We start from the raw sequence: 27,585 nt of genomic DNA, 5'->3' as shown, positions 1-27,585 counted from the left end.
ATATATGTTTCACTAGCTAAGCTTTATATTTTGAATATCTTTCGGATATCGGAAACTTTGAAAATTAATATCCAAATCCGCATCTGATATCCGCCTTTTTGGACCGGATATCCGATCCGAAAATTGGATATCCTAAAATTCGGATCGGTTGCGAATCGGATTTTCGGATAGTTTGTACAAGCCTAATATTAACGATCAAAGTTGTGGATTGACAAGCATGAAAGTCAACGTGAATGCAATTTTAAGAGAATGAAATAACTATTAAGATTTTACCACCTCCACCTTATATCTATACATTTCAAGTACTTCGTATCTAGAAGAGTAACAAGACTCCATTATTGACTGTTTTTTTCATACTATATTAAAAAAAAAAAAAAAAAAAAAAATTTAAAATCCCCTTGTTTCTTTTAAACTGACTTGAAGAGAGATTACAATGCAAGTTACAAAAATGTTCCTCATCCTACTGTGGTGGTAATTACAGATTGTACAGACAGGGTACTCACAATGCTGAAAATTTCCTAGTGCCTAGTGATCAATACTGCTGTGTAAGAATTACAATCTACTGACTTAAACTACAAAAATCAATCAATAGTACAAAGATAAACACCCTTTGCATAGTTACGCTGGTATACAGTACGAGGAGCTTAGAGCAGGAGGGAAGACACAGACCAAATGCGGTGCAGGTGGATTACTACTTATATTTGCCTCGTCAATATCTGGTAACCCAAGATGAGGGGGGCGTACATACCCAGCCACTAAGGGTATACACAAGATTGAGATGATAATTCTTGATCCTGAATATATTACAAGCATATTAGTTCCTTAAAAATAAATATCAATTCCAAATTATATAAAGTTCAATTAAGCATAGAGTTTGAACTTTCGACTGCCATTACCTTGCTTAGTAGAAAGAGAGATATGCCCGCGCTTTCTGCCAGCAATCATCCAGTTTTCTGAATTCGCATCAACTTCGTATAATACTTCCTCCTGCTTAAGACAAGAATGGTAACACTATTAATTTAAGAAACAGAACTCGAAATAACAAATTTGTCATCCTTCATTCACGCAAGTTTCAGTAACATGTGCGGAGAAAAGACGAGCAAACAATTACAGTTGCAGTATCAATTACCTAAGCTATTCATAGCCAGCTAAATTAGAGAAAACGAGCCCAGGCATATCCAGAGAGGAGACTCAAGCAACTTACAAGTCTAAGGAAGGTGTTATCGCAATACCACTTGGCAATAACAGTTACTCCCTACACATATACAGTGGTTGTTTATCTCCCTTCTTCACATGCACTTAAACACATTACTACATGAGGTCACAACACCCTTTCCTTACATGTAAGTTCCTCATAAACGTTGAGAAAGCTAATAAGGTGTATAGCTTTCCTCATTTGGACATCCAATAGCAGCTAACATTCTCACTCAACAGCATAATTAAGGGATTAGAATATAAAACAAGACACCCTAAGCTTTGATAAAATCATCTCTACTACATAAGCCAACTCCAGGAGTTTGGAGTTCACTTGAGATTATCTAAATCACCCTTATTATTTGCATACTCTTAAAAAACATTGCACATTTTTTTGAAATTTATAGCATGCATCCCATGCATATAAATTTATAAAAGCTAGTAAGAGGTAAGAAAATGGGCCAGGGTTGCCCCTAGAAAAGGAGAGTTGTGAAACTTGGAATACCTAGGTTCAAAGTAGTAAAGAGCTAGACTAACAAGGTTGCCAAGTGATACAGAGGGAAAGGTTTATGTGGAAAAATTTCCCAGTAGTTAGAGAAAGCTTAAAGCTAAATATCAGCAGATCAAGACACCAAGCACACAGGAATAGGCCTATGTTTGTGAATGAAAAGTAACACTTACAGGATATCAACAAAAGTGAAAATACTTTTATCACAAAATTTTTAAGATTTTTTTTTAAGAAAATAAAGATTTAAAAAAAAAAAGTGACAATCAAGCCATCCATACTTCATGTGGACACTGGCACACAGCTAGAGAATACAATTAAGAATGCTATAAACTAGAGAAAATAAGTCACGAAAGCATGCATGGCCACAGTGGGGAAGCATGAGCTAGAATAGTGCTGACATAAAAGTTGATGGCAGGTGCAGTTGGCTCTCATAGCCAAACTCTCCCAAATATTCAATCAGGGAACTATGAAAAAAAGTGATGTATTATCCTGCATTGTATACTACTACTATGTTTGTTATGTAAGATACAGCATACCAACAAAGCACTTAATTACTCACATTGCTTTGAGGAATCATGTCTTCTGCATCCTTTAACCTCTCAATCCTCCAATTCACAGTAACAAGCTGGCCAACCCTAAGGCTATCTGACGGAAATGGGAGAAAGCCAACTGCCAGGCATGGGTCCAGCACAGGTCTTTGTAAAACAAGAGCACTCTTAAAGATCAAGTCCTGTCCTACACTCTCATTTGCGGAAGACTTGATTATGACAGGCATATGTGCTCCCATGATTCTATCTCCATTAATTTTGTAACTGATATTTAATATACTTTCTGCACCGGATGCCCCAGTTTCACCTGCAGCAGGAGGAAATAACAAACAATTTATCGAATTATTGACGAAGAACATGAATTATTAAGAAAGCAGTCAACTGTATAGTGATGGTTCAAAAGTAATCCAATTAACCGTGTTTGCAAATGCTGTTCTTCAATGCAAGCAGAAAACGAGGGTGGGGACTTCCCATTATTGAAGCATATTTCCAATTGCAGACATAAGTTTTTATAATGAAAAAAGAAGAAAAAAAAAAAAAAAACACCAAGAACGAGGGCTAAGAACAAAAAATACGTGCCCTTGAGCTATCATGACACAGTTTATCTACAAACGCAAGTATCACTTAGAACCTAATAAAAGACTCTAGTTATACAGAAACCTTTAAAAAAAAAAAAGGAATTTGTAACCTAAACAAGGGGAAGCTACAACCTCTGTTGGTTTATTCCTTTCCATAAGCACTGCCAAATGGCCAATGGAACCATCTTCAACACTTCAGCAAGCCTACCTTTCTCATGCCTTATTTTTCCAAGCCATAAGAACATTCTTCTCAAAACAAGATTGGACCCAACTTGATGATCAGTGCCAAAGAAAATAACTCAAGGACAGAAGAGTAAAAGATGATTAAAAAACTCTTCCTCCTTAGGACACAAACTACAATGGAATGAAAGAAATCCCTTCCCTATATTTAAACTTTGATGATCCCAATATTCTCCATAAACCCAAAAAAGGTAAATTCTGGCTTCTTGACCAACTGACTCTAAGCATATGTAGGCACAAATTATTAGTTTTGACTCTTTCATCCACTCTCCTCAGTATGAGAAAAAGTGAAAGGTAGATGCCAAACTGTCTGTTAGTCACTTTGTGTGTCTGTTTGTAAAAACCTGTATGCTAGCTTTTTCCCTTTGATAGACAAGACAAAACCCCAAGATTAGCCTTTTATAACCAATTCCACCTACTCCTTGAAAAAAGACAAATCAAACATCCTAACAAGTGGACGGAGGCACCAATTGAAGAATTTGAACTCAAGCCCTTTATATAGATTTTGTAGCACAGCAAGTAACAAGTCATGCATTACCATCAATATCAAGCATAAAAATTCTCATAATACCTTCGAGATTCATGTTACCAAAGCATATGCTGAACAACATGCTAGCTTTTGAAGAAGGGGAAACAGTGAGAGGAAAGAAAACTGAAGCTGGTCGCCCATTATTCTGACAATTGTGGACAAATCCATCTTGAAGATCCAGCCAAGCATCATGAACACTCAAAGTAGCCTTAACTTGTGAGTGCAGAGTAACCTGAATAGATACAAAAGCAATGTAAAATATTTGTCTATTTGTCAGCTACATGCATAATTTTATCAAAGTATTATAAATAAAAAAAAAAAAAAAGTGCTACTGAAGTGGAATATGAATGTTATCTTGCATTCCCTAGACTTAACAGAGATAATCTAGAAACAGTGCTCAATATCATTGGTTCTTGAATGCAAGTCGAATAGTCTTCTTGTGGATAAGTTGGAAGGATAAAAAGAAGATTTGATCTACTACCTCCGCTGAAAGTTATTTGCAACATTTTACTAAAAAAAGGGTGCTAACTATTATTTGCAAACAAACTATTTCTATCCTAATGTAGTAACTTTTTTTACTGGTAAAATGACCAAAATACCCTCATTTAAAAATCTTTAACACATAATACTACACTTAATTACAACTTATTATAATCCTAATCTAACTTATTTATCTAAGTTTTTTCCCCCAAAATATCTGATTCATCTTCATCTCCCCACCAATCCACCATCTCTCTCCTCCATCTTCACCCCTCACTTCATCATCTTCTTCATCTCTCATCTCTAATTTCCCATTTCACATCTCCTTTCTCATCTCTAATTTCCCATTTCACATCTCCTTTTTCATTTCTCATCTTCCATCTCCTTCTTCATTTCTTATCTCTCATTTGGTTCGTGAGTGGTTGTTAGTGGTTTGTGGGTCGCTAGTGGCTACGGTTGTGGGTGATTTTTCTAGTTCGTGGGTGGGTGTTGGTGGTTCATGGGTGTTGGTGGTTCGTGGGTGAGTGTTGGTGGTTCGTGGTTGGTTTGTGGGTGTTGGTGTTCTGGGCGGTGGTTTGATTGGGATTAATTCAATTCGTGGTGGTAGTGGTTTGATTGGGGCTTTCGTGATTTTGGTGGTTGTTTTCGATGGATTTTGGTGGATTTCAGTGGGTTTTGGTGGTGGTTTTGCAGTTGATTCGTGGGTGTTGGTGGTTTTCGGTGTGTTCGGTGGTGGTAGTGGCGGTGATTCTGGGTTTGGTGGTTTAGTGTTTTGTTATTTTTTTAATTGGATTAATACTTAATTAGGTATTGCCCTTATATTTCAATAATCATGTTTAAAACTTTTGTCTAGGAGTCCGTGCTACCCCCTTTGTTGCAAATAACTGTTAACGGAGTTAGTATATCCTGAAAATTAAGTTTAATATATACTCACTCCCTTCGAAAATACAAGACACCTAACTTTCCAAAGCTCGAATTTTTTCACCGTTATTTTCTCTAAAATCGTATGATAAAATAGTATCTATTTTATAATAAGAAGTACTTTTTATTCAAAGCTACCAACCAGTGTTTTATTAGTCAACGATACTGAAGTAGCACTATCATCGTATATTTCACTATCTTCTTAAGCAAAATATACTCAAGAGATTAGATAAAAACAGCCCACCCCTCCCTACCTTAAGACCCTCCATCTTACAAAGCACTACCCTTGCTTGGCAAAAGCATTCTACTAAGAACATAATCAACAGCCAACAAGAAAGGAGATGTGAAGATGCCTTGAGTAAGGCCCTGCGATGCCCCAAACCAAACAAACCAACTTCTAAGCATCCCATAAATAAACACATAGATAATACTCAATAGTCCCTTGCGATAATAGACTAACCTTCTAGGAACAAAAGAGATGAAGTTAAATTCAAACTCTTTCTCACTATCTGTCTCAAAGAAGTCCTTGAACATTTTCAGAGGATCTTTAAAAGAAATCCAAAACTTATTAATCATGTCCATACCAAACACTGCTTTCTTAATCTGCTCCCTAAAAGGATGCTCTAAACATTTACTATCAGCATGAGATGTATGACTCCACATCAAGGCTAAAATTATTGGACAATCTTCTGATAAATATTCAGAATTTTAAAGAGCAATAGCATAGCGGATCCTCACAGACTATAGCTTCTTACCCTTCTCACTTGTACATATAAACACATCTTTTAATATTCAACACCTTAAAAACCAAATTCAACCCAGTGGCCACCTCTTCAGCCTTCATTTTCTCACATCACCAACTCATTTTCCAACCATTCCTCCATAACCTTCCACTATGCATTCCTCCACAGCTTCTCCTCCACAAGACCATAAACACTATCCTGCATATCTGATGTTTTCATCTTGTTAAGAATCCCTCAATCCCTCCCTTCTTCACAACATCACCAAAAAAAAAAAAAATGCACATTCCAACTTTTCAACATCTTATACATACCAGTATACCACAATTCACTCATTAACACAAAACATAGAGGAAATGTCACAATTTCAGTAGCAATCCATTACAAGTCACAACATCGATTGGACTAATGTGAAAGTTCGCTTCATTGTTCTGATTCCTGAGTTTAAACACATGTATTATATCGTCAAAGAATTAACAACCAAAAGTACCAAAGTTAGGCATCCACCACCCACTACACCACTCCTTTCCTTACTCTCAGGTACACCAGGGCGGCTCATCTTTGTAATTTTTTATTGTTTATAATGTGACAAATCGCTTGTCAATTCTGAGTTAAACATCACATTTACTCTAATAGAGATGTAGAAAAAATGATGGTCAACATTGACAAGATTTACAGTAAAAATTTACATGTAGGAGCAAAATATAAAATTAACTTTAACACAAATAACAACATTACGGCAGTACATTTATGTCCATTTATTTGTAGCTTGTCATTAGAATGATTAAAAGTACCCCATTGCTAGAGTAGCATCAGAACTATGTAAAACCACTTAACTACATATACAGCATGCACTTTTCAGCAACATTTTCAACGATTCATGAATAAGCTTGGCAATTTGTCTAGAGATAGATTAAAATCAACAGTAAATACCTGGAGAAGCAGAGTACCATCATTGCATTTGTCAATTACACGTGTGCTCACATGAAAGGGATCAGTAAAATGGACAGCAAGAGTCCTGCATAAAACAATTTTGTTAAGTCTTGTATCACAAAAAGATGCAAAACACCTACAACAGTACCTATCAAACGTTTGGTTGTGGGACATTCCAAATTCAAGTTTAAGAGCCATTGTCCTCATCATATCCACAATGCTCAGCCTCTGCGATGCCGCTGAACAATTAATTAAGAAGGAAAGTTAAAAACAACAGAATTAAGAAAGATAAACATATTTGACAGCACTTCAAATTTTCTGGCCCCACATATTAAACATAGGTTTTGTTTTTTTTTTTTTTGGGGGGTGGGGGGGGGGGGGGGTGGGGGGTGGGGGGCAAAGGGCAAGAATGGAAGTTAGAAAGGTGCAAGAATATATTCTCTTGGTCTCATTTTACTTGCCCCATTTGACCCAAAATTTCTCACAAAAATTGGTCAAATGGAGCAAGTAAATTGAGGTAGATGGAGTAGTTAACATCATACCTCTGGTAATTCCATCACTTACAGCACGAACTGGAATCCACAAGACAGAAGTTAGATCACTTGCCCAATCAGGCAATTGAATCTTGCCATCCTGCAGGTTTAATTGTGTAACATCTTTGGCAAGAGAGGAAGGAGAATTTTGTTCCCCCGATTCTCCCATGTCAGTTATGCTTTTATGAGTAGTTGTGTATCTATCCATCTCAATAACATGAGATTCTTCAACTTCTAAACCTGGGCCAGTGTCAATGTGCAAGACACCCCCTTTAAGGGGGTAATCTATTGGTCTTACTATTATTCCAACCCACTGTACTTCATTTATCAGCAGAGGTGATGAAACAGCAGGAGTAAGATCAACCAGAGCTCTGGGTTTGAACACCTACATGATAAGAGAACTCATCAGAATGCTCAAATATATTCATGATCAGAGCTGAGTCCATGGTCAGCATAGGTTAGGAGCATGAAGCAGAATCATCTTGAGATCCATATTAACTGAGAAGGTGTATTGTGTATACCTTTAAGATAGGTCTGGTTGGTTTTTCATAACTCATGAAATCATCACTATCTGCAGGAGCGCCTTTGGAGAAACTATGAGATCTAAATCTCAAGTGTCCAATCTGACCAGTAAGGACTCCTAAGACATATGAACCTGGTTTTTGTGGCAGCAGGGTAAGTGTAATAGTGTTCCTTCCAGGCTTCAATATTGTGTCAGAAGAGATACTCGTAGCCTGAAAATTCATAAAACTAACAAGTGAATCCTTCACTGTATAAATTCAACTACTGCTACAAAAAGAGTTGACCAAGCCTACCTTAGCACCTTCATCAGCATTGTGAGTTTCCATCAGAGTAAGATTTAGTGATTCTAGGGTAATGTCATCTGGAAAGCCACTCCACACAGTCACCGACAAAGTACCAGGATCACCATCACATAGCTGTAGTGGTCTCCCAGCATTCCCGGAAAACGTAATTAAAGATGACACATCAAGTGGAACTGGGTGCTTCATTTCACTATGTGCAAGGCCAATGACTTCTGCCTGAAATGCTTGTCTTTCTTTGGTTGAGAAGAGGCTTTTATCCAGAGACAATAGCCTTATACAAGATTGCAAATAACCAGCTTCATCCTTGAGAATCTTCTGACACTCGGCCAAGTTTGGAAGCACTTCAGCCAAAAGATCTTGCCAACCTTCACCAGCATAAAGAGCACAAACCTTCTCATAAGAATTTGCGGCTAGGTCATACTTTCCATGTTTATGACACACAGCAGCAATTTCACCATCAAGGACAACTCCATGTCTTCTCCACCAGGAAAGATGGTAATTTTCAGCAGCTCCCTTTGTTAGTTCCAAGTACTTTTGCTGCCATGAATGAATAATGGATAAATTTACCCAGTATATAGAGAAAAACTCAAATTGACAGTCTCAACTATTTAAGAGTTTCTAATAAGCCAAAACTAGTGTTCTTTTATATTTTCATGAAATGTATATTAAATACAAAAGTAACCAATTATTATAAGTTTTATGTGTTAAAAGTTGACCTATGTCTGAATGCTAGTAATTAAAGTTTCTTGGGGCCTTGGGGGTCACCTGGAATGGGAGATGGGTGAGAAAATTTTAGGGAACAACAATTCTGAGTTTTTTTTGTCTATATGAATTGAGGCTATAAGTTAATGGAGAAATGTATACCTCAAAAAGGAGGGAAATAATTACCCACTAGTTCTAAGGTCCTTCTACCTTTCTCCATTCTCTCTTTTCTATCATCACCCATTTTTTCTAATTTGTCAGTCCCGGACGAAGCCACACATTATTTCTTGGAGGGAAGGGGGCGACAATAGGTAATCTCCATGTACCCAAATCATAAACAAATTATAAATGCTGACAAAAGAAATCATTTTTTTTTAAAAAAAAAAGTTACTAAGATTTTGAACCATGACTCGTAGTTATCATTAACCGCTTGTTCATACAGACAATTCGACAGCCATCATACCAAGAGTTATGCCAAAAGTAAAGTTTCAGAAGGAAAGGTCAAGGCCCTCTTCTGCCCCTATTTGTCGCTCTATATTCTTCCCCTTTTCCACCAACGCTGCTATAAATCTACCTAAATTAGTTATGAGAACTGAGAGATTAAGGGCAGAAAAGAGTTTGCAACACACGATGGATACCACAAAAAAGTGTACATATTTAAAGTCATGACATGTCCTCGACGCATATCTTCCCTCCACTCCGCTCTATCAAACGCCATATTTTCCTCAATCCCCAAAAGACTCATTTCACTCTCAATCACCCTCCAAGTTTCCTAGGTCTTCCCCTAACCCTTCTTGCCCTATCACTTTGCCACTCTTCAAGCCTCCTTACTGTCAATCAATCTTTGACTTAAATGGCCAAACCACCTTAAGCGATTCTCCCTCATCTAGTTATCAAGTATCTCAACAGATGTAACCCCTACTTTCGTCCTAATCACTGTATTGCCCAATTAATCCTTTCTTGTATAGCCACAGATACCCACTATATGCATCTTCACCACATTCATTTTATGACTGTGACAATGCTTCATAGCCTAACATTCCGTACCATATAATAATGCTAGCCTAATTTGTCTTGGCGGTAAAATTTCCCTTTAATATGGGGCAGGATCACGTAAAAACATTGTAGCACTCTTCCACTTCAACCAACCAGCTTTGTTTCTATGAGCAACACTTCCATTCAAATTTCTATCATTTTGAATAATGGATCCTAATATCCCATACAAGTTTTGCTCAAATAATCAGATTTTTTATACAAAGGATGGAGCAGATAATAATAGAAAGTGATTCAGTTCACAATACCTCAAGACTGGATATTTTACTATCTTCAGTTATAAAACAGAACTAAACCAATGATCGTTGCAATGACATGGAGTATGTAATATGATACCTCAAAATCCTGAATAGATGATAGAGATTTCCATAGATCCGGGTCAGAGATTGTTTTTCGCAATGCATGTTCTGCAGCGACATGGATTTCTGCCAGCCTCATAGGTCTATCAATAGACCCTTCAAAGTTTCCTGGAGTCGAATAATTACGTGACATGGATGGTGCAGGTGATTTGCTAGGAGGACTTGCACCTCCTGAAACATCTAAGCTGTAGATATGCATAAGGTTTTACTTAGAAAAACAGGAAGAATGAAAAAGACTTCAGCAGATAGATAAGAATGTTAACTAATTTAAGCTATACATATAGTTCAATAAGGTAACAAGCAACGTAGACAAAATTTAAGTATTTAACTGCATTCATTTACCCACCCTTCATTCAAATTAAGCTGCGAGCCGAACATTTCAAACATATTTCCAGCAGATAGAGAAGCCCTCCTTCTATTAGCTTCACGTAGAAGAACACAGGGCTCAATAGGCAATTGCTTCCTTTGAATACCAAAGTGCTTCACTTTTGGACCTGATTGAAGAATCATCTGGACATACAAAAAAAAAAGTCAAATATTCTTGTCAATTCTATCTCAAGAAATAACAAAGAAGACCTTCAAGAAAGTATTTTCTTTCAGAATAGACCAAGATACTTCACTAAAATCTAAAAATGATTCAGAACAAATAAAAATAATAAGCATAACAAACAGAACATTAATAACATTTTGTTCTAAAAAGAAAAAAGAAAAAGCAACTACAAGTAAACAGGTAAATGCTACATAGAGCCATTCATTGTTTCCCTGGAAACAATAATGACATCACATGAACATGGATACCCAGCCAACCAGGAAAGAACTCCAGTAAGATCAGCCATTTCCTGAATCTGCTGTCTAAGGATTACCTTGACTTTGTTTCTATCTTATAAGTTTGCTGCCATTGCATTTTAGTTTTATCATTCTTTGTTCAGTTACTCTGGACATCGTAAATTGTTATTGTACAGCCTTGTCGTTATGACACTATCTTACAAAAGTTCAACTTACTAAAATTAAAATAATATTCCTCAAAAAAAAAAAAAAAAAAAAAAAAGTGGTCAAACTTTAGATTTACTTACTTTTCAAGATTTAAACCTTGAACACAGAATATTAGTCTTCTTCCCATCTACCTTCATCATTATTTATTTATTTTTTATTTTATCATCAGCAACAAGGAATTTTAATTTCAAAAAAAAAAAAAAAAATGAAAGAAGTACTTCACATCATTTAATATGTAATAACCCACTCTTTAGAACTCAAAAGGAGTAGACCATCTTTCAAAAAAAAAAAAAAAGGGAGTAGACCATGGGATTGCAGAAGCTCTTCACACAAATAAAATAGTCACTAATAAACCCCTGAGTAATTATAAGTTATAAAATAATAACTGACTGTCAATAGTAGCAACAGAAATATTACCTTTTCTTTCTCAAGAACTTCCGAAGCAGCATCAGGTGGAACCAAAGGCCAAACTGCTGGTTTGGGCCAAGGCAACATGCTGAGGGAAGCACTATTTGGTGGCAACCAAAACAAGTTAAGCAGCAGAAGACAGTTAGAAGGCATGATGCCATCCAGAAATAATTCAATGCATCTTGGAAAAAAACTTAGCAACTTACCTATTTGCAGGACTTCTCTCAATATCTGTCCCATATCCTACTAAGTACGCAAGCCTCATAAACTGCCACAATAATATACCCATGTCAGATAGAGAAGTAATTTTTGTTAGGAAGGGGAAAATTGGTGAGGAACTGATCCACATCCACAGACATGAATACAGGCATATATTTATGCATTTGAATAAGCAAATGAAAAAAAAAACATACTTTACATAGGTGATGTGATTCGATAACTCCCTTATCTGTTAAACAGTAACTCTTTTATGAAAATAGATTTTAATCCTCAACCAAATATACTAAGATCATCAAATGATACAACCCCAACAATTTCCAGATAGAGTAACCATACCCATAAGACTTTAGAATATCTACCTTGACCCGGCACAATGAAAAGAGATCACCCTGAAGTCGGTAGAACTCCTTTTCTACATCAGGGGCTACTAGTCCATCTTTGTAATTTGCAGCAGTGGCATTGAGCAAAGCCAAGCAAGCAGTTATTACCCAAACTTCACGCAAACAGAATGGCAACATGCTCTGACAGAAAACAAAAGGTTCAGTAATGAATTGAGAATAATTTAAGACTTGCTTGAAAGCTTAACAATAAACTAGATGAAACTTTGTACCTCATAAAGTGCCAGTGCCTTAGAGAAGCTTATAATAAATGAATAGCCCCTAGATGCTACCTCAAAAGGACGACTTAACTTGAAGAGAAGCTGCAAATGTCAGCATAAATCTCTGCATAAGCTATCAATATTACATGACAATGACAAAAAGAAAATAAGTAAAACCAAAGATTGAATGGTCTTGTATAAAACAATTTCAAGGATGAGAATTTAAATTAAATAAAAATATATGGATGATGCCACTCAGCATACTAGTTGCATGGTATCACAAACGCTATCCAGTCACATTCAATAACAGAATGAGAGAATCACGAGTAAGCCCAAAGCATATGCTCAAAAGACAACAATTATACAGTAATACCACGCAAAGAAGCCCAACACCAGTTTCTATAGATTCTATCGATCCCCTCAAACCATGATACCCACAAGTCCACAACGAATTAATTTAAGTGTACCCCCAAAGAGCCTACCTCTCCTTATTGGCAAACCAGGGAATTTTAAGAGTTAACTATCATAAAGATACAAATTTAATTTTCTGATTAAGTTTCAGAACAGCTTGTCCTCTAATGTACACTAATCTATGCTAAAATATATAATCATTTCTTAAAATTATGCAGCTTGCAGGTACGTAGAAAAAATTACAAGAAACACCCCCTATGAGTCAATATGCCAACCTCTGGTAGTCGGGCGTCCAAGAGACTGAGAATTGGCAACAAATCCAGAAACTCAAATTCGTGAGCTCCCACCTCTTGAATTCTCAATCCTCGGAGGAGTTATTTTGACTTACTAAAGAGAATACATGGTTTCTACAAATGTTGAATGGTTTACAAATACCAAGGAATCAAATGGGCAACTCTTAGAGAAGCATTAATTGCTGTCATCTAGGATATTTATAAAAGTTGTATTTTCACTGTGTGAAGTTGTCAACAGATACTCTATGATTCACAAACACCATATGGGGGAAAAACAAGTGCACGACATTAAATTATAATAGAGAGAGATAATGTTTCCATATGAGTGGTGTGTTTGTGTTTGGTCTCTTGTTCAGAATGTTCACCAAAAAAATTCAGAAGCTAATAACTGTGTAATACAACAAAAATGTCAAAATGGGCTGTGTTCATGTTGAGTCGACATCAGTAAATTTTATGTTTATGGTGTTATTATGCCATTTATCTTACATTAGCGAGAAGGCTGAAAACATAAAATAATGTTTGTGCTCCATATGAAGTACACACATTACATGCATCAATGCATGAGTTACATCAAGACTAAGGAATAATTCCAGCTTACTAGATACTAAGAACTTATCAATTCAGTAATTCACCCAAAACACACTTTATAAACATGCAAAATAAAAGCTCTTGACATACTCTTTAACATCACTCTCCAACTTCTTAACTTCTATGCATCATAACAGAGCCCCAACCCTCTCCTTGTGGAGTAAGAAAATGAAATGATAAATGAACACAAAACTTGTTCATCTAAGTGTTCCTTCACACCTCCCTTGAGTATACAAAACATTGTTAATATCACGTCTCCTGAATTGATGCACTCTACAGATACAGCCAAAATATTAAGGGGGAACCAAACTAAAAAAACTAAAAAAACAAATCCAATGAAGGATGGCATCACATATACTGCATTATCAAAAGTTTAGACTTTAACTGAAAAAAGATTTAAAAGGGTGGAATTTAGAAGGTACGAGCAAACTTTAGAAACCTAAGGGATACACATTGTGTAAGGGTAAGATAAGCCTCAATAAATAACAAGTGATAAAAGGCTGATTGAGTATGTATTTATGTATTACTACTAATTTGATTGCTTATATCTTTTACAAAATGACTGGATAGAGAGGAATGGAAGGAAAGGAAGAAAAGAGAAGTGAGGGAATTGTCATCCCTTATTTGGATACATATGGAGAAGGGAAGGGGAGGGGATTGGAAGGTTTTATTTTCCTTATCCTTTAATAAATCAAATCCTTCCAAAATTAGAAAGATTTGGAAAGAAAATAGAAGCTCACTCTCTCCTCCTCTTCCTTTCCTTCCCCTTCTTTATACTCCCCTAACCTTGCTTTCCCTTCATAATTGCTATCCCAACATAGTGTTTAACGTCTAGGACTTCTTAGCTGATGATATACCCCCCCCCCTCTCTTTTTGATATGTAATGAGTAATAAAATACATTGCTGATGATTTTTAGATATCAGTATATATTTATAGCACAGAAGGGGGTAAATTGCTTTCTTTCTCAGAGCAGATTTACCAAAAAATTTATGCCGTGGGGCTTCTAAGAGCAGCAGAACAAAAATAAAAAAATGATCCCAATGGAAAGAGAATAGAAAAGGATGCAGAAATGATAACAGCCAGCATATTAATCATTTTATGACCAGAACCTAGACAATCTCAGCCACAATTAGAATAGCTTACTAGACATTTGGCTTCAATGAAGACCATCACTAAAGGTCTAGATGGCAGCATTAAGCCATCAACTTAGATAACAAACAAAACAACAAAAAATCACATAATTACTGCATTGACATATGCGGCTTTGTACAGCGAATTCAGAACAACCTAGCAATTAGCAAAGGGTTCCAAAAACGAAGATATTATGTTACATGGATTATCAAGCCAGGGTATGTGTGACCTAAGTATCAGGCTGCAAGGGGTCAGCCTAGGCCTTTGATCACATATGCTAGAAGGAAGCCCAAGATGAATTCCCCAGCAACTTGATGCTGAGTTGGAAGAATTCAGTTATGAGTTTGTTATGGGGTTTAGGGTAATGTGGTAATTTTGGGAAATAAGTTTGTTATTCTTCTTAGCTGTAGAAGATGCTTGCAACTGATTATATATAGGAGTTTTGTAATAGAAGAAATTATGCTGAATATTGATTAAGATTGAGTTTGTTGGAGAGATTCCTTCCTCTCAAAAGAAGGAGAGTTGTATTGCATAATTACACTGATTATCAATACATCATATCAATTAGCTACTTACATTTTTCTGTGCTTGTGTGTGTGTGTGCTCTGTTTTCTCATTTGAGTCCTAGCAACTTGGTATCAGAGCAACCTTGATCCTCATCGGAGTGTAGGATGGCTCGCCTTACCCATGCTCAGCGTTTGGACTTGCTCGAACAGGAGATTGCTGGTGTTCCGGGTCGAGTCGCTGAAGAAATTGCATCAGCCTTGGCTGCATTTAAGGCTGATCTCACGAGTCAGTTTGCTGCTAGTGCGGAGAAGAATCGATCGGAGATTCGCTCGGAGAATCGAGGATCTGGAGTGAATGGATCTCCTTATCAGTGGGATAATCCATTCGCCGGAGCGCCGAGGTTGGAGCTGGTGGTGTTCAAGGTGGTCAGTCGAACTGGAGGTTGAGGAAGCTGGATCTACCGAATTTTGATGGAACTAACCCCGATGGCTGGATTCTCAGGGTTGAGCGATTCTTCCACTTCTATCGGCTCAGCGAGGAAGATCGCCTAGAGGCGGCGGTGTTGGCTTTGGACGGCGATGCCTTGCTTTGGTATCAATGGGAGCATCGTCGCCATCCGCTACTGACTTGGGATTCTTTGAAGATATTGCTCCTCCGCCAATTTCGCACCACCGCAACGGGAACGCTGCATGAGCAGTGGTTGGCTCACCAGCAAACCGGCACGGTGGCGGACTATCGGAGACGATTCATTGAATTATTAGCTCCACTCGAAGGTGTTCCAGAAGATATTGCTAAAGGGCAATATATAAACGGGTTGGAGGAGAGGATCCGCGTGGAGGTTCGGATCTTGGATCCGGTTACTTTGGATCAAGCCATGGAGCTGTCAATGCGGGTTGAAGAGAAGATCCGGGTCAACCCGAAACCCAGATATGGTGGGAATCTTCCCACGTGGAAAACACCCTCCCCTATCCAACGTCCCTATCCTAACTCCTCTACCCAAAACACGAACCCACACCTAAACACGAACCCGAGCCCAAACACAAGCCCTAACCTAAGTTCGTCCACCCAGACCCACTCAAACCGCCTCACCTACCACCAAAACAACACCGGAGGAATAAGGAGGTTGTCGGAGAAGGAGGTGCAGCACAAACGCGAACAAGGACTTTGTTTCCGATGTGATGAGAAGTGGAACTTGAACCATCGGTGCCGTCGCCGGGAACTTAGCGTTCTCCTGACTGTTGAGGAAGACGAGGAAGATGGTGGCGCGTCAGGAGAACTTGCCATGGTAGAATACATAGCTCCCTCATCCCCTATTTCCCCTGTTTCTCCTACTAGCCCTGTTCTTCCCGCAACTCCGATCTACCCCGCAACCCCTGCCTCTTCTCTCTCTCTTGACCCGCAACCAGGGGTCTCTCTCTGTTCTGTTATGGGCATAACTAGCCCTAAGACGATGCGATTAGTGGGCACCATCAACGAGGGCAAGGTGGTTGTGATGGTCGACCCAGGAGCTACGCACAACTTCATATCAACCACGGCAGCAACTCACTTGAAAATACCCATCTCCGATTCGAAGCAATTTGGGGTGACTCTGGGAACCGGAGAAACTGTTCAGGGAGAAGGAATAAGTAGAGGGGTATTATTGCAGTTACAGGGAATCTCCATTGTTGAGGATTTTCTCATCCTACCTCTTGGCAACTCGGATGTGATTTTAGGCATCCAATGGCTTGAGAAATTGGGCACAATTGCCTCAAATTGGAAGCACCAGACTCTGAAATTTCAAGTTGGGGGAGAAATGGTGACCCTCAAGGGGGAACCACATTTGGCTAGGACTTGCATTTCCTTGAAGGCCATGGTTAAGACCTTGCAAAGGGAAGGACATGGCTTCTTGGTAGAATTTAATCAGATGGGTGGGCAGCAGGAGAGTGACACTTATGTTCCTGCCCCTCTCCGACCTCTCACTGACCAATTCCAGCAGGTGTTTCACATGCCTGAAGGGCTGCCTCCTACCAGAGACATTGAGCATGCCATAATCTTAAAGAATGGGACTGACCCCATTAGTGTTCGGCCGTATAGATACCCGGATGAGATAGAGAAGCTGGTACAAGACATGCTCAAAGCTGGAATTATTCAACCTTCCTCTAGTGCCTACTCTAGCCCGGTTCTTCTCGTTAAAAAGAAAGACGGCTTGTGGAGGTTCTGTGTCGATTATAGAGCCTTAAATAAAGAGACAGTTCCCGATAAATTTCCCATCCCGGTGATCGATGAGTTGCTTGATGAACTCAATGGTGCTCGTGTGTTCACGAAGTTGGATCTCAAATCAGGATATCACCAGATTCGAGTTAAACCGGAGGATGTGCCCAAGACTGCCTTTCGCACTCATGAGGGACATTACGAATTTCTCGTAATGCCCTTTGGCCTCACCAATGCCCCTGCCACCTTTCAGTCTCTTATGAACGAGGTGTTTAGACCTTTTCTCCAGAAGTTCGTGTTGGTTTTCTTTGACGATATACTCGTCTATAGTCAGTCCATGGATGAGCATTATCATCATTTGCAGCAAGTTCTGCAAACTTTGGCCTCTCATCAACTCTATGCAAATATGAAGAAGTGTGAGATTGGGAAAGAAAAGGTGGCGTATCTCGGCCATGTCATTTCAGCAGGGGGTGTGGAGGTTGATGCCTCGAAAATTCATGCTATGGTGAATTGGCCTGTACCCTTGAATCTTAAAGACTTGCGTGGATTCCTAGGCCTTACAGGCTATTACAGGAAGTTCATCCAGGGGTATGCTGAAATTGCCAGGCCCTTAACTGACCAGTTGCGCAAAGACTGTTGGGGTTGGACTGCTGAAGCCTCTCATGCGTTTGAAGCTCTGAAATTAGCTATGACCAGAGCTCCTATTCTGGCTATGCCTAATTTTTCTTTGCCTTTTGTTATTGAAACTGATGCCTCAGGCTTCGGGTTGGGGGCAGTTTTGTTGCAAGGAATTCATCCAATAGCATATTACAGCAAGGTCTTGGGAGTTCATGCTAGAGCAAAGCCTATTTATGAAAAAGAGCTCATGGCAATGGTGTTTGCTATAGAGAAGTGGAGACATTATTTGCTAGGTAGGCAACTCATAGTGCGCACTGATCAAAAGAGTTTGAGGTTCTTATTGGAACAAAGAGAAGTGGGGCATGCTTATCAAAAGTGGGTGAGCAAGCTTCTTGGTTATACTTTTCATATTCACTACAAGCCGGGCCCTACCAACCGGGTAGCCGTTGCTCTATCAAGGCAACACCAACCAGAGGTGGAGTGTACTAACCTGGTGGCAGCTTGTGAGGTGAGTTGGGAGTATGTTAAGTCCTTCATTGACAAGGATTTGGGGCTGCTAAAACTGACTTCTCAGTTACAAGAGGGAGGTTCTGCTCGTAAATGGTTTTCTGTTGAAAATGGGGTGCTTAGATACAAGGGAAGGATAGTAATTCCTGCCAATTCTGAGCTTACAGCAAGGTTACTCAGAGAGTACCATAATTCACCAGTTGGAGGGCATGCGGGTGACTTGAAAACTTATCAGCGTTTGGCAGCCGAGTGGTATTGGTCAGGCATGAGGAGAGATGTTGCAAGTTATGTCAAAAGATGCCATGTTTGTCAGCAAAGCAAGACCTCGACTCTCTCTCCCTTAGGATTGCTTCAACCCTTGCCTATTCCGGACAAGGTGTGGGAAGACATATCCATGGACTTTGTGGAAGGATTACCTAAGTCGGGCGGTTGGGATTCAATTTTAGTGGTGGTTGATCGCCTCACAAAATACGGCCACTTCATTCCATTAAAACACCCTTTCACAGCTCAAGGAGTGGCTCATTGCTTCGTGAAGGAGGTCGTTAGACTCCATGGTGTCCCTTCTTCCATTGTCTCAGATCGAGACAAGGTGTTCTTGAGTGTTTTCTGGTCTGAGCTGTTCAAACTTCAGGGTACTCAGTTGCGTAGAAGCACTTCCTACCACCCCGAGACAGATGGGCAGACCGAGGTTCTAAACAAGGGAGTTGAGTCTTACTTACGTTGCTTTGTTAATGGTAAGCCTAAGTGCTGGGCATCATGGCTGCCTTGGGCAGAATATCGGTACAATACAGCCTATCATACAGCCACACATTGCACTCCATTCAAGGCACTTTATGGGAGGGACCCTCCTCAGCTAGTGCGATTCACCCCAGGGAGTACTTCTGTTTCTTCTGTTGAAGACCAGCTGCTGGAGAGAGATGCAATACTGGATGAAATGCAGTTTCACTTGGTTCAAGCTCAGTGCTACATGAAGCAGAATGAAGACAAAAGTAGAAGAGAGGGAGAATTTCAGGTGGGAGATATGGTGTATTTGAAATTACAGCCATATAGACAGCAATCTTTGGCAAAGAGGAGGAATGAGAAGCTATCTCCTAGGTTCTATGGGCCATTTACAGTGCTGCAAAGGGTAGGGAAGGTGGCTTACAGGTTGCAGCTTCCTGACTCTGCTAGAATTCACCCCGTTTTTCACATATCCCAGCTGAAAAGAGCTATTGGAACAGGACACTTCCCTTCACAGCTTCCCTCTCAGCTTACTTCAGCTTTGGTTCTTGATGTCGAACCTGAGGCAGTGCTGGGTGTGAGGACTTCTCAGCAAGCTACAGAAGTTTTAATCAAGTGGAAGGGGTTGCAGGAGTTTGAGTCCACTTGGGAGCACTTTTCTGAGATTGATGCAAGGTTTCCCTCTTTCCACCTTGAGGACAAGGTGCAAGTTTGGGAAGGGGGTATTGCAAGGGGTCAGCCTAGGCCTTTGATCACATATGCTAGAAGGAAGCCCAAGATGAATTCCCCAGCAACTTGATGCTGAGTTGGAAGAATTCAGTTATGAGTTTGTTATGGGGTTTAGGGTAATGTGGTAATTTTGGGAAATAAGTTTGTTATTCTTCTTAGCTGTAGAAGATGCTTGCAACTGATTATATATAGGAGTTTTGTAATAAAAGAAATTATGCTGAATATTGTTTAAGATTGAGTTTGTTGGAGAGATTCCTTCCTCTCAAAAGAAGGAGAGTTGTATTGCATAATTACACTGATTATCAATACATCATATCAATTAGCTACTTACATTTTTCTGTGCTTGTGTGTGTGTGTGCTCTGTTTTCTGATCTGAGTCCTAGCACAGGCCTAGCAGAAACTTTGCATATTTTTCCAGAATTAAAGTTTTCAAGTATCAAACCCATCTTTCAACAAGGAAATTTCACCCTATAACAGTGTCCATCTGATACAGCTAACAAATTAAAAAATCGCTTTCATACCTTTGCTTGACATGCAAACAGATACTGACGGAATTCAAACTCTCTGAAAGAATCATCCTGAACTATTTGTGCCAGTGGTTTGATTCCAGGATTTAGCAGTGCAGCTTGATCATCACCTTGGTCCATTCCACCAAAATCCTTCCTCTTTCCACTCACATTTACTGCATAAAATTTAGTGTTAACATAGTATTTTTTGTTAAACATGTATCTTTATTCCGTAGAACGAGGAAAGAGTTGTGATTTGTGTTAACAAACACAAAAATGCAAACAGGCTGAAAAACTTTAGCAAATACAGTAGTAATACAAATTTGATCAACTGAACCTTCTACCCCTAGCAAAACATCCTCCAATAACATTGTAGGAACATGACAGACAAGAAGCTGAAAAAATAATACTTTAAACACCGAAGCGGTAAGGTTCTTCATCCAATTATCCTATTCATACAAAATTGCCCTTCTCCATGCGGAGCTTCCCAAGAAAAGTGAAACGATACACTAAAAAAACACAAATTTGATGATAAAAAAGATTCCTGAAACTTTTCAAAGTCATGAAGTTCAACAATCCAAAGTTCATATAACTATAGCCAAACCTAAGTCTACAGTTGATTTCAAGCTACAAGAAAACATTATAGTTCTCACTTCTCAAAAGCTACAAGAATTCTAATTTGCAGATGAAGTCAATCACATAAAGTAAGCAATGAACAAATTACCTGTTTCCAAATAACAAAGTTCAAGCTCATCATACTCGCGTAATGAATCTTCATGAAGATGAGCCATTTCAAACATAAAAGCCAAGCTTTCCTGAAGCAAATTAGACAATTTCAGGCCAAAAAGAGAAAAAGTAATAAAGTTACGGATACCAAATTTATTAGATGAAACAAGATTATAAATAATTATAATAGTACTTCCTATATCCAAACAAGGAGCCAAAGACAACAGAAAAAAGGTTATAAATCCATTTCAAAAACAATTAAGTGACTCCACAACTAAAGGCAAACCATAGGCATTAGCTAATTTTAATTCAGGAAATTCAGTGTCTATAAAAAAAACTAATAATGAGGGGTCACCATGAAGAAGTAGTCTAAAAATAAGCAAAAATTATAAGGTACAGCTAGCTGAAGCATCTATCAACAGCTGCTATTATAATTAAGACAGAAATTCAAAACCTTCAGTATAAAGAAGTTACAAAAGTTCCAGATTGGCATAAATCGTTGCTCACTCAGCTTCCGAATCTCTTCCTCGTAAAACTGAACTCGCCTATCCAATGTATTACGAATGCACTCCATGATCTTAGACTCAAAGTCCTCCCAAAAATTCGCTTCTGGTCCATGTAAGTCTAGTTTGCAACACCTGAGAGAGAGGGAAATTCCCAGCATTAAGCAAATTCAGCAAAAGTTCCAAGAGAGCTCATTTTGGTGTGAAGTATTCCACTCAAATTATGCCACATTTCTCTTTTGTAGGTTGAATACAGCACATCTTAGGCCATTATATAATCCAAACTCGAAGGAGAAAAGGCATGGATAATCAGAATGGAACCAATAAAAAACACTAGGAATTATTACACTCAATTTGCAGGGCACAATTAATCACCACCAGAACCTAAAAGAAATCTTGTATACTCCTTCCTCTAACTTTTAGAGAACCCCTAGCATGAACAGCCAAAAAGGTCCCAATTACATAGCTAACCTGATATTTGACAGTAGACAGTTAAGCACAAACACACCTAGCTAAAGGTGAGGAGGTCCCCAATCTTAAAAGGCAACATGACATGCCGGTTTTGATATACCACTGCCTAAATCATTGTCAGATATCTGAGGCCGTAATAAAAAACCAAAAATATAAAGAATGTATGCACGACCACAAGTATAGATATCCAACTCAAAACCAACTGATCTTCCAAAAGATCACTTGGTTCATAATCATTGGTGACAAGTATGAAAAAAATTATATGATTAGTACTCAACTACTCACACCACCCAGTGATAAGTATTACACATCAATAAAAAAACCCTATGTATCAAGAGATACACCAAGAGTTATACAATTAAAACACTCAATAAAAACATCCTTCGTTCTTTTTGTTGGTTAAAATTATTAGCAACATAAACCAAAGAGAGTAAGAGAAAGAGTAGCAAGTGGAGCATGTAAAAGTACAATTAGGAGAGAGTGTTTGAAGTGATTTTATGTTTTAAATTAGAAAATAAAGTGTTGTAAGCTTGTAACTTGTAAGCGGCTTCTGTGTAAGAAAAATTAGGAAAAAGAGTGTTACATGTGCGTAAGATGGTAATTAAAGTGTATAAATAACATATACAAATGAACTGGTAGAAAGTGGAACCAGTAGAAAAAAAAAAGGAGGGAGTAGTAAGCAACAAAATTTTATAGGACGGTTGTAACATCATATCACAAGTCGATGAAACCCTCTCCCTATTTAAATTGCAGTTTAATATACTTGGAAAAGAGTAGTTAAAAACTTTAAACTTTGGAAGCTGCACCTAAGTCAACTCAGCAGGTTACACAAGCTCTAGGAATGACATATATTATGCAGAATCATAATGCAGGAACCACAAGCTCCTTGTTGCACTAAAAATACCTTTCTCTCTTCTTCGAGCTGAATTCCACTTCCACCTTGGCATATACCCTTTTCGCCATCTTGGTAGCTTGATCATTGGTGGGATGAGCTCTATTCACAAACACAATGAACCACTCCTTCTCATCATTTTGTGTTAGCAATTTCACTCTAGGTTTGAGGATGGATTTAAACTCATCAAGATCCTGCAGCACATATATCAAGGGAATTGAAGCAAGTAAACACGAAGCAAAGAAAAACTGCAACCAAACAATGAGAATAAGGCTAAACAAGAACATTGAGTATGCCTGTAATTCACTCATAATTATGCTCAATAACAAAAGAAAACATAACTACCAAAGCTTTGGAAACCTATACAAATGATAACTGCCACACCAAATTTCAAGACAGAAACTGCAGACCAATTTTATACAAGATACATTATTCATAATTTCATATAAGCAAAGAAATGAGAATATAAAGGTAAGAAAAGGAAGTAAAGCAAGTTACGGTATTCCAAATCAGGCAATGATGTGGCTCTAGGAAAAATATCAGTAATATATTCTAATCAAATACATTCAAGAGAGATTACAGTTTTGACTTGGTTTTGTAGGGTGAAAGAAATAGTTGAATTTTTAAGCATGAGTCTATCCCACGTGATTTGATATTGGACAATAAGACTTCACTAGCCTCATTAGGCGCTATAGCAGCTGGGCCTTTCCCAAATCATTCTCTAGGAGAGATGAAGAGGAATTAGACAAATTTGTAGTTTTTTAGAGTTTCTTTGTAAGGACACCTTGTCCTCCTTTTGTATTACCCTTGCTAATACTCCCTCCGCCCTCTTTTCATGATCAATCTTTAAAAACTTTCACCAAAAAGTATCATTATTATATACAAAAAAACACGCTTGTGATATATTGTTGGAAACCTTTCGGTGCATAACTTTTTATAATTATTTGTAATTTAGTGACTAAAGATACTAATGATCATAGATACATCTTAAAGACCATGTAAATGTAAAATAAATAATGACCAAGAAGGCTGCAAAACACTTCGACACTCAATCATTAAGAAAATGAAAAATCAAGAACTTTCTAATTCAAGAAAGATATGTATAAATTTCAGAACAGCCATGGCATTTGGGGTCACAAAAGAAGGGACTTTATAGGGTGCATGATTTAAAATTGAAAAAACTACACAAGAAGAATATTATCAATTTTCACAGAAAACGCATGAGAAACACTTGTAATTTTAAATTGAATGAATAGGGAGAAAGGTAGAAAGTGAGAGAAGATTTAATTTTTTTACCTCACATGTAACAAGTACCACGGTAGCATACTGCTCCCGAAACCAAAATAGTGACTGCTCCTGTGGGAAGCGGCTGCGAAGCCTTGAATCTGTGGTCAATATATATTCAGCTGGCAGTTTCTCCAGAAACACAGGATTTCGAGTCTTGTTATTTAAACAAGCCTTCTTAAATGGAAGCCGCTCCTCAAATAAATTTTTGACATTTGGCCACAAATCACTCACATCTTCGACTGAAACATAGTTGTATGTGCATTAGCAATGAATGTTGACAAACAAACAAATGTAAATGCAGCATAAAAGAACAAGAACAAATGGATCAATATAAATATGCACAAGGGTTCAAATAGAAAGGAAAAAAAAAAAGGGTTTTAAAAAAAAAAGACCTTGGCTATACCTCCCCATTGTGAGGCTTCTAACATTGGTAACTGTTGTGTCTTCCAGGCTGAAGTCATGACATGGTATTACAACTTTAAAAGATCCATACCACAATACTAGAACATAGTTTACTCAAATGACCAATGATCGCTAACCATTTGACAATTTTCCAATTAATGACTTAATGTGTTAGTTAAAAGCGAGGAGCTTTTCTATGTTTATCTCAAGAAGTTACCCCCCCCCCCTCTCTCGCCCCCCCTATCTGTAATCAATCCTACCATCGACCCCACCCCAACCCCCCCCCCCTCTCCAGTTATTTCTTGCTTATACTCCTTAAATTCACTCTTCCTTAATATTAGGAAAGTAGTTAACAGCTTTCCCAAAAGTTAGGTATAGAGAAGTTATCAAAATTTAGCTAAAATATGCACCTCGTGTGCCTCATGCGCAAGGCTTCACTCGAACCTTACACCTCGCCTACGAATATCCACTCATCCTGGTATGACTTGTGCTTTCTAAAACTCATGGTGCAACCTATTTGAAAAAAGACTCCCCTATGTCTCACTAAAAGCGATTATATTAATTAAAATGTATGAGGTATGATTTCTTATATACCTTGGTCAAGTTCATCTAGTAAGTGAGCATCAACTTATAATACAGTCCAAAATCCAATTCCTTAGTAGATTCATATTGTGCAAGATTGATACCCTATTCCTCAAATTACTACACTTACTAGCGAGCCGATAGCTTCATTGAATCAGCACAATTATGGATTTACAAAATACTCTATATTGCCCACATTATAGGAAACCAAGTTATATAAAATCCCAATAATTCCATATCAATAATTGCACCCTAGAACTAAGTTCTGCATTGTATTAGTAATCTTACACTCTCAAACATCACAAAACTAAATCAAACAATGTAATTGCGAAATCAAATCCATGCAAATCAAGCAACATACAGATTTTATTGGATCAATCAAAAAAAATAAAAATGAAATCAAAATGCTAGTCTTCTGAATTGAGCAATTGTTCAGCAAAAACAATAATTGAAGTTTGCGAGAGGAGAGAGAGAGAGTGAGTACCAGCAATGACGAGATGATCGCAGGTGTTTTTGATAGCTTGGAACTGCGCTAAGTAATTCGCCATGATTGATCTGAAGATGAAGACGAAGGAATCATGCGCTAATCGCGCAAGATTTAATCAGGAAGAAGAAGAAGAAGAAGAAGAAGAAAATCCAGGGTTTTTGATTTGAATGTGGATTGAAATTATGGTGTTTAAGGGAGTAGAAAAAATGGAGCATCGACTTAGCTGCTGCTGTTGTGTTGGTTCAAATGTTGTTGTTATTCACCCTTCTCCCACCTTTGTGGCTTCTCTCTTTCTCTCCTCTTCTTCTTCGGTGTAGTGAGATTGTTTAGTGTGTGTTTTTTTTCACTCGGTAGAAGAATTGTCTTATCGGGTCAAAATCTCTCATATGTCAATCGGACTTAGTATATGAGTTGGTTTAAATTGGAGATTGTTCGAATAAAAATCAGTGAAGGTATGAAGATAAGAAGCAAGTAGTAGTATGGTAGGAAAACTCTTTCTTATTTTCCAACCTTGGTTCACAATACGTGAACTTTCACTTATATAGCCAAAATAAATCAATATAATAACATACATTATTGTACATCATACAAATAATTGTACTTAGTAAAATCTTCATTGACCTCAGTTACTACATGTGAACTTTAATTCAATCATGCATGTTTGCATGTTTCTCAACAATACACTTGTTTTCTTGGACCAACCTTGTGTAGTTTTTACTATGGATTAATCGAACAAAGGTATGTAAGAGGCATTTTGGTAAATTTGCGAATTTGATAGTAACAAATAATATAAAATTGTTACCTTCTTATCTATCTTCAAATATGCTAATACTCTCAACTCGATTATATTTAACATATTATTGTAAAACGCTAATTCAAAGTCAAAGGTTGTATGGTCTAAAAAAATTGTTATACTAGTACATTCACGAGTTTTATAAAATCACTCGTAGACTTGTAGTTGTATCACAAATTTATCACTTATTAAGTGTAATAATGACAATGATCATAGTTGATTCAATCCTCTTATGAAAGTAGTTATGGAACTTTAATTGATCTCTTTTTAATTAAAAGTTGTGCAAATTTTTACATGATACATATGACTATATCAAGTATATTTTATAGTTTCACCTTGTTTTCACATGTCTTTGGGCAAAATTATACTAAAAACTATTGAATTAACCCAATTTGAAGACCAGTCAATTAAAAAAAAAATTTATAGCCAAAAATATTGAAACTCAAAATTCAATTTGTCTTATATCTACAAACCGTGAATATTTGTTTTGATTAATGAATTCGATTGACATAATATCTAATGCATATATATAATTGAAATGAGGGAGACTTCTTGGTGCAGCGGCCTAAGAGGTCACCGCCCGTCGCTGACCCAGGGCAGCGGGGGCACCCGCCCAGGGCCCACGGATAGAAAGGGCCTCATTTCCAGCAGCTTTGAGTCTAAGAGTATAGTTTATTTAGTTTAGAGATGCTTTTTGTCAACATCATTATCTCTATAACTTGGTGGTAAGGAATGGTTTGTGAGTACTTGTTGTACTCCTAAGTCAGCAATTCGACTACCCATAGAGCTCCAATTCTCTCTTTTTTTTCCTTTTTGTTTTTTTAAATAAATTTACTAGCTATATGTGTAGTATATATATAAACCACTATAGCCTAAATTCT

The 27,585-nt window shown here is 37.8% G+C and overlaps 1 protein-coding gene across 2 annotated transcripts; it reads right to left on the bottom strand.

Annotated features, from left to right (window-relative positions):
• Positions 1 to 231: 231 nt before the first annotated feature.
• Positions 232 to 26,054, bottom strand: LOC145603754 (trafficking protein particle complex II-specific subunit 130 homolog). 2 transcript variants are annotated; one of them, XM_081659733.1, is made up of 21 exons: positions 25,909 to 26,054; positions 24,450 to 24,679; positions 23,166 to 23,347; positions 21,742 to 21,925; positions 21,286 to 21,376; positions 20,577 to 20,737; positions 12,373 to 12,462; positions 12,122 to 12,283; positions 11,750 to 11,811; positions 11,553 to 11,643; positions 10,489 to 10,652; positions 10,120 to 10,327; positions 8,020 to 8,565; positions 7,726 to 7,938; positions 7,214 to 7,589; positions 6,820 to 6,910; positions 6,672 to 6,756; positions 3,640 to 3,829; positions 2,262 to 2,557; positions 897 to 990; positions 232 to 794 (listed from the first exon to the last, which is right to left on the bottom strand). In XM_081659733.1, exons 1-21 carry the CDS (start codon positions 25,970 to 25,972, stop codon positions 619 to 621), a joined length of 3,756 nt encoding a protein of 1,251 aa, XP_081515859.1. In that variant the 5' UTR covers positions 25,973 to 26,054; the 3' UTR covers positions 232 to 618. The 2 variants fall into 2 exon arrangements, with proteins under 2 accessions (XP_081515859.1, XP_081515860.1); XM_081659734.1 differs by having other exon boundaries at positions 234 to 794; positions 897 to 987.
• Positions 26,055 to 27,585: the final 1,531 nt, after the last annotated feature.

This window comes from Chenopodium album, chromosome 22 (assembly GCF_948465745.1).
Source record: "Chenopodium album chromosome 22, dcCheAlbu1.1, whole genome shotgun sequence".
Lineage (NCBI taxonomy): Eukaryota > Viridiplantae > Streptophyta > Magnoliopsida > Caryophyllales > Amaranthaceae > Chenopodium > Chenopodium album.
The sequence above is the reverse complement of the archived record's forward strand: the minus strand, read 5'-3'. Positions and strand labels throughout refer to the sequence as shown.

What these genes read in the sequence shown, in the direction of transcription:
- LOC145603754 (XM_081659733.1), bottom strand. Translation starts at nt 25,972, where the DNA reads ATGGCGAATTACTTAGCGCAGTTCCAAGCTATCAAAAACACCTGCGAT. An exon ending in TGTTTGCATGTCAAGCAAAG is followed by an intron (nt 12,463 to 20,576) that starts GTATGAAAGCGA and finishes TGACATTTGCAG; the next exon opens with CTTCTCTTCAAGTTAAGTCG. An exon ending in CAACCAGACCTATCTTAAAG is followed by an intron (nt 7,590 to 7,725) that starts GTATACACAATA and finishes CTTATCATGTAG; the next exon opens with GTGTTCAAACCCAGAGCTCT.